The 12961-nt window shown below is 38.9% G+C and overlaps 1 protein-coding gene across 1 annotated transcript in view; it reads left to right on the top strand.

The window, feature by feature from the left end:
- LOC107715699 (Kruppel-like factor 13) overlaps nt 1-5183 on the top strand; it is a 21333-nt gene extending 16150 nt beyond the window's left edge. The window contains exon 2 of the mRNA XM_016521875.1: nt 1416-5183. Within this exon, the coding sequence (XP_016377361.1) occupies nt 1416-1741 (326 nt within the window). The 3' untranslated portion in view covers nt 1742-5183. The remainder of the gene's footprint in view (nt 1-1415) is intronic.
- The last annotated feature ends 7778 nt before the right edge of the window (nt 5184-12961 follow it).

Genomic DNA, 12961 nt, shown 5'->3' with positions numbered 1-12961 from the left:
TTCGGTTGGGGGGGGGGGGGATTGGGGGAAGAAAAAAATACTTTGCAAGGTCGTTTCGAGATGTGTGCCAGGTCCAAATAAACCAGTGAGTATGTGTTTGTGTGTCCATCAGTTATCTCAATAATGAGTCAGTAAATCCCATAAGCCTCTTTGGAGCAGTCAAAGTGATACATGTCCCCCTAGTATTCTCATGATTCTCCAATTAGCATGATGCAATGCTTATTGGGCTGGAACATATGGTTCATTTTTAATGCAGTGCATTCTTGGTTTAATGTGTGGGCTTTTCACTCAGCTTAGCGATTGTAAAAAAAACAAAAAAACAAAAAAAACTTTTTGCAGACTTTTGCTTCTATAGGAGAGGATTAGTACGCTCTCATGAGCCGCTTCTAAATAGTTGTGCCACATCAGGTCTTTCACGTCTGTTTAAAGACTGCTCATTTTGGGATTTAAAAGCCATCCGTGGAAGGTAAACCCTTGCGTGACCTGGATCTGAATGGTCTGGGTCATTCACTGTTGTTTTTAGTGTGAACTGATCTTGATTCTGTGGTGGTTTAGCTGCTCTAGTGTGTGAACTTGGATTGTATGGGGCCTGTATGGCTTTTGTGCACTGTTTTAGGTTCACCTTTTCTTTGGTGAATGCTGAATGATAGCATACCAAGAGAAACCACAAAACTGCTTCTAGATCAATTTAAAAGAGTATATTATGCCAATGAGGCATGTCGGCACGGGCTTAATGGGGGCCATGTAGAATAAAACCTGGATCTGAATGGTCTGGGTCATTCACTGTTGTTTTTAGTGTGAACTGATCTTGATTCTGTGGTGGTTTAGCTGCTCTAGTGTGTGAACTTGGATTGTATGGGGCCTGTATGGCTTTTGTGCACTGTTTTAGGTTCACCTTTTCTTTGGTGAATGCTGAATGATAGCATACCAAGAGAAACCACAAAACTGCTTCTAGATCAGTTTAAAAGAGTATATTATGCCAATGAGGCATGTCGGCACGGGCTTAATGGGGGCCATGTAGAATAAAAAAGGCAGCAGTAGGACTTTCTGTGCTGAAAGAGTTCATTGTCCACATAAGGGCTGGACTTGGTTCACATCAGTTGGCACAGCCCCTATTTATGGCTGTTAGCGACGCATGGCGGTGTTTATGATGTGGCCTCCTTAACACCTTGGTTTTTGGAGCAAGTATACGCTTTCAAAAATGGTTCAAAGTAAAGTTTCAACAATCAAATACTCTGAAGCACAGCTGCAACTTCTTATTTGTAGATGGCACATTGGCCTATAATCTGTGAAGAGTGTAAAACTTGTATAGCTTTACAGTCTGTTTTGAAAACATCACATATGTCTGAGTGATCATGAATGTGTGTAGTAAACACTAACAGCTGTGTGTTCTGATTTCTCTGTGTTTGTCACAGGAGAGCGCCCCTTTCCCTGCACCTGGCCTGACTGCAGTAAGAAGTTCGCTCGCTCTGATGAGCTGGCACGGCACTATCGCACCCACACGGGCGAGAAGAAGTTCGGCTGCCCCCTGTGCGACAAGCGATTCATGCGGAGCGACCACCTGATGAAACACGCACGCCGTCACTCCGACTTCCAGCCGGCCATGCTGAAGAGGCAGCATGGCGGTGGCAATGCCACCGTCTCGAGCAGCACGCGCCCCGGCTCCCTCAGCGATTACAGTCGATCCGACGCCTCAAGCCCCACCCTTAGCCCCACCCTCAGCCCAGCCAACTCGCCTTAACCTGGCCGCACTTTCTTCCCACGGTGCCTGGGTCTCCAGGCTCATTTTTAAAATTCTTCTCTATCCATCATTTTTTTCCCTAAAAAATTTAGCGGCATAATAAGCGCCATGCTATACCCTGTCGCTTGCTGTGGTGTACTGTACTGTACATAACTGCTTCTTGTAGTGCAATTTTCTTGTGCAACCCCTAAAAGAGAAAAAAAACACAAAAAAGAAAATGCCTTTTCCACATGGCAATATTTACATGATGTACCATATGTCTGTATTTTTATAGCTTCTGGCCACAGCCTCTTTCCATTATGGGTTTTTGTTGCTTTCATATACAACCGCTCTGTTCAAATGAACTAAAAAGTTGAAAGGTTTGACAGGTAAAGAAGTTTCTTTTTATTTAAAACGGGTGAGGGAGAGGGGCACACATACACCTCAGGATTCAGAACAGTTTTTTTCTCCTTTAATACTCACATTGACTGCACAATACAAGCATCACTTTACTCAGAAATTCAACAGAGGTTGAATTTTGCGCCCTGCTCAGGGATGGCCTCATTAGCTTGAAAGAATGAACACGATGAAGAGAAACATACGTTACAAACAGCCTTACACTTGGACAAAAGGAAACTTTGCACTTTTTTTTTTTGAGTTGGTTGGTTGATTGGTTGGTTTTCACATCAGGGGAAGCAAATTCTGGGTTTTAACAGTCATTCATTCTCTTTATTAAATTTTTTTTTTTTGTAAATCAGTCTTTTAACGAGAGTGGCAGAACCACTCAGCAGATACTAAGGATTGAGGGGGGAAATTCTGTCTTGAGACTGGAAATTACTTTATTTTCAACACTGCTATCTCCCGCTAACCCTGTAGTCACACAGAGCTGTGTTGGCCTGGGTCCATGATTCAAAGGGAATCCTCTCAATATAGCATGAATGTCATTATCAGTCCACTTTTACATGCTTGAGCCACCCAATGAGGAGAACAGACAGCACCACTTCTCTCGGTGGACTAAACTAAACTCCCCTTGAAAATTTGGAGGCTGAAGTTTCAAAGCAGCTGTTTCCTCAATAAAAACAGCACATTCATCAACTTCAGGGTTTTTCACTTCAGTACGACACATTCAAAGGGACTTGTCTGGACGTACGCCTACTTCAGACTCAAATAAAGACAAAAAGCACATGAGCAGAATCCACCAAAGACCAAGGTGTGAACGAGAGAACAGAGAGGTTTTTTTTATTCTACCCAGAGGAAGGAGGGAGGGAGGGATGTTGGCATTCTCTCAGGTAACAGCAGAAGTCCTGGCCCTCTGCCCTCCGCAGAGCTCCATCTGCAGAGGCCTTCCACTTAGGAAATAGCATCATCCTACACAGGGCTATTCATAGCACACTAGCCAGGGAGACGAGAGCCATTACAGCGGAGCTTTACGCACTCTGTCTCGCTCACTCTATCTGACAAGAAGGAGTGGGCGTATGAAAGAGATAGATGGAGGGCCAAAGCAAAGTTTAAAAGAAAGAGATATCAGATCTACACACCGTGTCATAACCAGGCACCATGCAGCAAATAGTAAAGTGACAATATTGCAGCCATATTTGAAGCTTAATATACGGCTATGTGAAGCTGGAATTTGGACCAGTGAGATTGGACTGTGGGCAGAGTTACCCAGCAAAACAAACAAAAATCAAAACCATTTGGTTTACAAAATATTTTGTCAGTTATCACTTGTCATTGCACCTGGTTAAGACTAGTGGTTGACCGATATGAGACCGATATGCAACTGATGTAATACCAATATTTTCATTATAAAATTTAATGACCGAAATGATAAATTAATGATAATTTTAACAAATTTCAGTTAAATAATTAGTCTGAAATACCGGTTGTTGGCCGATACTTGTAATCTCAAAATGGATAAATATTGGCTTGAATAATCGGCCTGGGCTGCATTTTCCAAAAGCATCGTAAGGCTAAGTACGTCTTACAGATCATTGGTGCTTGGGATGCTTTTTGGAAACGTAGCCCTGAACAAAATATCGGTCATTAAAATGCTGTTATCTACCAATACCGATAATCAAAATGACTAATTAATGGGCCTTGCTGATATATTGGTCTGTCAGACACTGTCATCAACCGATACAGTTATTTGTGAAATGGCCAGATATCAGCAGATTAACCAGCCCTGCCGATTTATCGGTCGACCACTAGTTAGGACATGGATTTACAACTCATTGTGAACAAGATTGTCAGAGTTTGTATCATCAGGGTTGTTTCACTTTGTGGTGAAGAGAGCAACGGGCCTCCATGAGAACAAAGAGCACTATCTACAGGAGGCAGGAAAGAGGGGGTTGGCCCATAGCGAGACAGATAAAGACTGAGGCTTTATCAGGAGCTGAGCACTCCAGCAGAAGAAACACCCAGTCAGCTCCCTCTCTCTCATACATGGAAACCTCCCTCCCCTCTGCACTACTACTCCCCTCTCACCCGCCAACAGCATCCCACAATGCATTGCAGGAGCTTAAAGAGGGAAAATGGCCTTGTCTGATTGGATAGCATCCAAGCAGCCGGCCAGGGGGGTTGTAACAGAGGAAGTTGAGGCCCAAATCATAACGGCTCACAGACAATAGGCATGATGTGGTATCAAATCAGAGTTGAGCATGTTGGGAATTTTTAAAATGAGATGTTATCAGTATTTTTTCCCCAGTTTGGCACTGTCGACTACTTCTCAGACAAGATCAGTCGCTCTTTCTTTAAATGTCTGTACTTTTTCCACAAGCACAGGGAAACGCTCGCACATCCTTTTTTGTTTTACTGTTGCGGACCACTGATTTGTCAGTGTGACCACTCATTACCTCAATGAACAGCTGCTTTCAAACTTGACTCTCGTTAAAAAGGGGGCTTTAGGCATTACTACTCGATTTGTACATAATCATACATATCAAGTGAACAATGAATTTACCGTCTTTTGTTGCTTCAGCCTGCGAGGATGAAGGGTTACCGTGAGAAACTGTCGACTGGGCCTTACTCGCTCAGGCGAAAGGCATACAAGTCCCTCCAGGAACTGAGGCACCGCTATCAAAACTACTGTGGCACTGCCTCATCCACTGTCTCACTTTCCCATACGCGCAATGTTCCTAAAGTGACACTTTAGTATAAATTTTCCAAACTTTCTGTGACAGTTTTTCACTTTATATTCATAAGCTTATTATTCAACACCAGCCATCTTGTCTCGTCTCATATTATCTTGCATGTTTTCCTTGCCCACCCTCCATGCCCAGTGTGGAGAAACCAGCATAAGAGTCGCCCAGCTGGACGAGCGTTCCAGGGCTTGAGGAGCAGGTGGGGAGGCCTGTGAATGCCAGGCCTTGTCCCCCCTTTATCCTTTCTAACAGCCCCCATCCCCCTCCTATGGGCCTCTCTCATAGCCCTTAAAAAAAAAAATCCACATAATCATGGCTTTCAGCTAAAGAAAACAGCCCTAATCAAATAAAAAGTGCCACGGCGGCATTATTTCTGCAATAAACCCTCACGTAAAGCTGTCTAGCTGCGATTGCACCCTCCCCTGGCCCTTCAAAGTCATTTCAAATGTGACGTCAACCATCGCCATTGCGACGTCGTCAACTTTAGCCAATTTCTCCTCCAGAATTTCGCTGGTCAGCTTTACTTCCAAAGCAAGCTGGCCATGTATGTTCACTGTGTGCAAGAAATTCATTTGTAGACATTTTATATAAGTTGCTGTTCAACCGCCTTTGATTGTATCTTGCAAATACTCCCAACTGCTGGTCAGGAGAGGGTATTTCGGGGCAGAATAAGGTCGGTTTGAACCAACCTCCTCTTGATTAGTACTTCTCAAACCTGGTAAAACATGTTCAGTGAAACCCGAAACCTGCAGGCAACACCAGTCTCTTGCATTTGGGTACTGGTTAGATAGAGTATACACAACTAAATATATATTTTTTCCTTATAATATTTACTGAAAATGTATTTTCTCAATGCAAATTCACTCACAGCCCAGGTTAGTGTGAATTACATGAAAAAACGAATACATGCTTGTGTTTCTGTATTTTTCACTGTACCGATACTACTTGAATGCGAAGCAAGACCATTGAACACAGGTGGAAACATGTCTAGGTCATGACTAGTCAAACTGTACCTGCTACGTTTCTCGGTTTAAAACCCCCGGATGTACTCATTTTTCTTTATTTGTTCAATATTTCTGCATTGTGTTCTATTTTTTTCTGATAATTTTCTTTGTGTTCAGATCCTAGCTTTTATTATTATTATTATTATTGATATTTCTTGTGAAGTTTGTTGTTAGTGTTTCATAAGGCTTGCTTTTCTGTCTGCTGCAACGATGCTAGTAAAATTGGACACTGAAAGAAAGCTTTTTGTCAATAGCGGGATATAGGTGTATAACCACCAAATTTGAAAACATGGTGGTTTTAAGTGAGAAAAAAGGGAAATATCCTAACTTCTCAAAAACATTGCATGAGACTGAATGCGATACACACGATCAAGTCTGATACATCGCATTACCATAGAGACCACAGCATTGTGAGTAGATAGTCACATTCATGTTTTATTGTTTTGTTTTTTAACATAATTAGAATTTCATCTATGTGTTAAATTTTTCTGTCATGTATCTTTTCAAACTCATACCTCTACAAAAATCGAGAAGGTTATGATTTTTTTCTCTCTCTTTTTTCATGGAATGGGGTAGGGGAAATTGTTGGATTTCATATCTGAATGAATTGCAAATTTAAATACAATATTTTTTATGAATTATCATGGTCTTACGAGCCACAGAGCATCATATTGAAAGCGCATCATCTTTCGTGAAATTTCATTCTACCAGTAAACCCACACACCCGACTCAACGAGAAACAATTTGTTTTGTACAAATCTATTTGTTCACAAAATCCAACTAATGATTTTGATAGCATTTTATTGAGTCCTTCAATCCTACATTCAACAAACTGCATGTTAGTTCAATAACGAGTGCCAAAGGCATTGGAAAGGTGATTTAATTAATCATATACAGTGATAGTCAAGATAAATATGACCTTGTACAGTTTTCTATGAGTGATGTACGTTTTATGTGTATGTAGCGGGGTGAATGCTGTATTAGATGCGCGAGTATTTCTAATTTCCCCTTTTGGCGTGATCTTGATGTACTTTTTGTTTCTTTTAGTTATGTTTTTCTTAATTTGTCATTGTTGTACAGAACAAATGGACATATTGGTAAAAGTGAAAGCTCAGATATTAACCTGTTCACCATCCTACGTGAAAGCTCTACCATTCCAAAGGATTGCAATTACATTTGCTATAAATATGCTGCTTATATCCAACCAATGCATCAAAGCTTCTTTTCTTTGTATTTATTTTGGTCTTATTACTCTTTTTGACTGTGATTATATGTATTACGTCCTTCCAACATCCTGTAAACTTCTCCATACTCTTCTTACCTAAAGAAACAGCCATGCCACGTTCTGATACGTTCAACAGAATAGAGAAAAGACGAGATGGCTTCCATACAAATGTGCAGTTATCAGTTCCAATATTGTCTTGCCATGCAAAATAGGGTCAGTTTGAATAACTGATGTTCTCAATGCTGATGGAGGATGACGTTTTAATAGGATGCTATTGCCAAGGATGCTGTAGTGCCACGACGTTCTCACTTTTGGCATTGGGTGACTGCATTAGAAGAGTTGGGTTCTTGTTTAATAGATGTTACCAAAGGCTTCAGGATCGAATTAATGAATGTTTATGTCGCATCGTTTGATGGTTTCAGAAAAGTGTTTTATTGAGGAGAAAGAACTGAGGGGCATTTTAAAAATATATATTGCACCCAAAACTCATTTTTAGTGGAAACAATCAAAGAAGGCTGACAGTTTTCAACATGGTTACGCAAAATTGACAATGTTTGACTTGGTTGACCTTCATTCACACATTCAAAAGGCTTTTTTGATTTAATATAGTCCAAGAAATACATATCTGTGAATATGTACGCATGCAAAATATTGCCTTTATAGTCCCACCAGTTAAAGTTTGACGTTTCAGTCTGAAGATCACTTACTGGTGAAAATTACACTGTATTTTTGCAGTTAGATGTTTCTCCAAAGAACCTATGGATATGTAAATGCCATACAGTGATTGTCTATCCAGGTAAACAAAGCAACATGCTTCTTGAGTTGCTAGACAGTGAGCGCAACTTCAGAAATGGATATTTACGATGTCATGTGCTAACAAACATCATTTAGTTGAGGTCTGCGTAACGGTAGCCTCTTATTTGAAATGGTGGAAGTGGATTTAAGTCTTAGCTGTGGCTTAGTTTCGACTGTTGTTTATGTTTTGTCTCTTGCTCAACTCAGGAGACGCTAACTGCTTTTGAGGGCTGTGGTCATTTCTGTTAGTCTGGTCGTCTGCCAAACCGTGTGGTTGGGTTTGAACAACCTCACAACTGTAAAAAAAAAAAAAAACCGCAGGGCGCCCATTTGTCTCTGATCCCCAGGTGTCGGGACCTAGTCCCCCTCATTTGAGGAGAATCATGCAGACGACCCCCTACCGTTCGCCGAAATTCATTTCAAATGAACACACCGACATTTCCCATAAGATAAAACCCCATAATCGTGCTCTGAAGATCAGACACTGTGAAAGAGCCATTTGAAAGACTGAACGCATCCTCGTCCATTGCAGTTTCCATGCGACTTTTGTCTCCGACGCCTGTGAAATCAGTTCGGGTGGTCGACGTTCCTGATATGGGAACAAAGTGATTTCAGATTCCTCCCTCTTCATACATACCAGTCAAGCACATCGTGTGCAAATGCTCTCCTATCGTAGAGATTTCGATAAGTGTTGTATATTGAATCGTAGTGAGGCACTAGCGGCCTCATGCTGTCCTGTAGACGTTCGCCGCGTGAACTCGACTTGCCTTCCTATTGTACGTATCCGTCTGTATTTTAACAATCTATTTTAACGACACCGTGTGATGCCTGCTCCAGTGACTACATGACGCTGGGTTTCTATTTCCCAGCACCTCTGTACTTGTACAATAGCTCTTCTCTAGCAATGGCCAGTTCTGTTCTCCATAACCTCATTCAAAACAACTGCCGCATAATGAAACTTGTTTTTTTTTTTGTTTTGTTTTTCTTTCAATAAACCAAATCACTACAGTGAAGTATTACAGTTGTACAGTTCCTTGAATTATTCAGATTATATTATTGTTGCTGGTCTATGGTTGCTCTGCTGTACCTTTTTATGACCTTTTATTTTTTACATATTAGACAATATTGTGACTATGTCCTATGCAAATATGAGAATTAACAAGAATTTGTCAAATAATGTATGTTGTCTTAACTTGTATGCATGAAATAGTGAAGTTTACATTGAGAATAAATTCATAAATAAGAAGCAATGCTCTGGCTGTGTCATTTGTTTGTTTGTTTAACAAATATAATTTCCAGGTTTTAATTTTGCACAATATACATATGTTAATATTAATATATAATATAATATATTCATTTGAAGTGTAAGCATGGGTGTGAACAGCTATTTAAAATGTTTAAATAAATAAAAGGTTTCATTTTTTTTATTTTACATATTTTGAAAAATATTCTTAGAAATATTTTATGATTCATATTCAATTAAATTAATTTGAAATAATTGACTTTATTTATTATATAATAATATGCTATTTGTATATCATTGATTATTTAAAATATAAATAAATTTTTTAAAATATAAAACCTTTGATTTAGTATAATTTATCAGCTTTTCTGGTGGTTATTGTTCATATATTATTTTGAATAAATTATTGTAATTATTTAATTACTATTTTTATTAATTATATCATTAATTACTCATTAATAATTAATGATGATATTATTATTATTTAAAATAATTTAGTGATACACATACACACATACATTAAATTAAATGTAGGATTAAATTAATACATGTATTATTTTTAAAAAATATTAAATTTTTTATTTACTTTAAATTAGTTTATGTATTTATAATGTAAATAAACTATTATAAACAAATTGTATTTACCTAACAATCAATGAATTAAAATAAATTATTTTACATTATTTTAAATAAATTATTTTAATTATTATTATATTATCCTCCTGGACAGGATATCCAACTAGATTTACACTGTCAATTATAAAACTTGTTTTTTGTTTTTTTTTTAAAGTAAAAGTTGTCAAACTTGTCAAAGTTGTCAAAGAATTATTCTCATCAGGCTACAAAAATCCATCAAACTATAAAGACTTGCTCATTTCAATGCTCAGTAACTTCATTACAGACTCTTGAGACTGTACTCCTTAAAGATATCCGTGACATACACAGTATTTGGCAGCCCTGAGCACACTGCAGTCCCTGGCTCTGAATATCAAAAGTTTTGGCACGCAGAGCACAATTCTAGGCAGACTTTGCATCACAAATTCACCCGAACCCTTTAGCTCACATCCAATGGCTGCACTTGTTGCTCAGCAGGATGCCAATAAGAAGCGAGAACAGAGAGACGCCTGTTGAGTGGAATAATGCGCTCAAATACGTCCGTCTGCAGGAAGTACACCTTGTTCTTGGCATTAGTGCACTCATGCAAATATTTACTGTAAGTGATACAGGGACATGTCAACAGAGACCACAAAACAGGTGGCATCTGTGTCTTCTGTCTAGTCATTTGCAACACTGAACAAGGCTAATAGAGGGTCAAGATGGTGAGATATCAAAGGAGCAATGTGGCTGGCACATGTGCGTCGCGTCATACGCCATGTGTGTAAAATGATATATTTCACACAGAAAAGACTGTTTTGAAAATCTGGACCACTGCAATATCAAATAAGGGCCGATCCAAAACTAAAGAATGAGTGGCCCACATTTTGTCCCACTCAGTTATGCAATGAAAAATTCACAACCACCCACTAACTGGCCTGTATTTCTCTGGTCATTCTCATTTTCAGGCCTGTTAAGAAGAATGAAAATGCTAAAAATATGCTGAGAGAGAGCTGGTGTGTTCCTCACTTCGTCTGCTCACCTCCTGTTGCTCTGTCTGTCCATGATATCTTTCTTTCTGTATCAGATACATGCACTCAGTTTCAGATTCCTCTGCTTTTATGGCCCATGGTATTTGTATAAAAACTAACAGATTACAGCTTTTTATTAATTAATTTATTATTAGTTTTGTTTTTGTATGGCCACATTAAAATTTGAAATCTTAAAATGGTGAAAATCTAGATAAAGAGTGAAATAATAATCATAAACCATGTCAGTATTTATAGTGTGAAAATGATTTATATCGATTGTTACACAATTTACAAAACCCAACAACTTTGCGATTCTTCCCCTAAAATATTTATTTATTTATTTTCCATAGTTTTATGTATTTGGTTAAAACAGAGACAGCCATTTCCAGAGCAAGTGAAAAATTTAAGGGGGTCTGAATACTTTCCGTACCCACTGTATATATATATATCACTTTGATAAAGATGACAATTTGTTTGACAATGCACACTAAAATGACAACGTGATATATATATATTGAAAAATATTATTTGAGTCTATTTAGAATTTAGAATCAAAATTCATTTTGCAAGAAATAAAAATTGCCAGTGGGGTAAAAAAAAAAGGGACAACAAATGTATTTTTATCATTGCCAGATGTTTTTTTTTTATGCATAGGCCTACATTTATTTAATATCTTGCCATTTTACTTCTCAGAGATATTTAACTTTTTAAAAAAAAAATGGAAATGGAAATATAATTCGCAACCTAAAATATGAAAGGAGGTGAGAATAAGTGACTGGAGAAATGAGGCTGTTGATGAGGGGTTGAAAAATAAGAGGCCTTTAAAATGTAAGTCAAAGGGGAAAGTCGTTTCAGCGGTGGAGCAACTAATTACTCATTTATATTTTATATTTATTCATATTGTTTAATATTTGTACATTTTTAAGAAGAAAAAATATATTATGGCTAACTACTTAAAGCAACTGTATGTAGTTTTGTGCATTTTTGCGACTGTAGCGCCCCCTACAGTTAAGTGTGTGGAATTCACGGTCGTAAATATACAACTCTCATAATTATAATGGATCGCTGTGCACGTGCATGATGCTGCCGTAAAGCAATCCGCCATTTTCTCGGAATTTCGTACAGGCTCACTAAACTTACAAAACACCCAAAACAGAAGTTTGAAGGGGACTGTGAGAAGGAAACAGAAACCATTCGCTTTATTAGAAGTCAGTGTAGGCCTACCATCAGAAGATTTTGAAACGGAGATTTCAAGGTAAAAAAATAAAAAATCTTGCATACATTTGCTTTAATAACGTTTCCTTTTCAAGACATTAAATCTATGAATTTGACCTTTTTCCATTATGATATGAGTAGTTATATCACCCTGACATTTCTGACAGCAACAAACAGAAACATGAATAGTAATACTAAAGTCAATAACATGCTTATCACAGAAATTGTGTATTCAGGTGAATGTATGCATGAAGTGTGTTTTTAATGTATTTTTTTTTATAAATCAATAGATCCGGATGCAAGTTTTGCACCACTTGTACCTTGAATGTCCTGGGTCCAGCAGTCAATCAGACAGAAAGACAGACGGACAGAGACAGAGAGACAGGAAGGCGCATCATTAATTTCTCTCCCCCTCAGTGAGTGATCATACTGCAGTGGGAGCCAGTGAGTAAGAACGACAGACCATGTGAGCCCAGAGAACGAACTGTTCCTCTGCTGAATGTGTGTGTGTGTGTGTGTGTGTGTGTACAGTCAGTGACTGCTGGTGGGTGGAGGGGTAAGGGGAAAGATTAAAAAGAGAGAGAGAGAGGATATCATATTTTCTTTTCCTCTCTCTCTTTCTCTATCTGCTGTTGGTTTTCACCAGCTGGGATGCTAAATGGCAGCCTGCGGTCAATTGATGTGAGGCCGGCAATCATTTGACAAACATTTTCAGTTTTGTGGCACAGAGGCTTTAGAGCATCAATGCTACGGAGTTTAAAACAGAAACGGGGCATATGAACTGCAAATATAAAAGAAAAGAAGGTGTGTGTGGGAGACAGAGAGAGGCAGTGAGATAAGAGTGGGTGAAGCCGTGTGGTTGTGCTGGGTGATCAGGACTCGAGCTTCACGAGCTCAGACGGTGAGTGGGCGTCTCTGTGGGTGCCGTCGTGGTGTGAATCTTCTCTGTCCCTCACGTACTCCACCATGGCAAGGGGGCGGCACCGGGTGGCAC

Source organism: Sinocyclocheilus rhinocerous, unplaced genomic scaffold, assembly GCF_001515625.1.
Source record: "Sinocyclocheilus rhinocerous isolate Xijiao unplaced genomic scaffold, SAMN03320098_v1.1 scaffold3207, whole genome shotgun sequence".
Lineage (NCBI taxonomy): Eukaryota > Metazoa > Chordata > Actinopteri > Cypriniformes > Cyprinidae > Sinocyclocheilus > Sinocyclocheilus rhinocerous.
The sequence above is the reverse complement of the archived record's forward strand: the minus strand, read 5'-3'. Positions and strand labels throughout refer to the sequence as shown.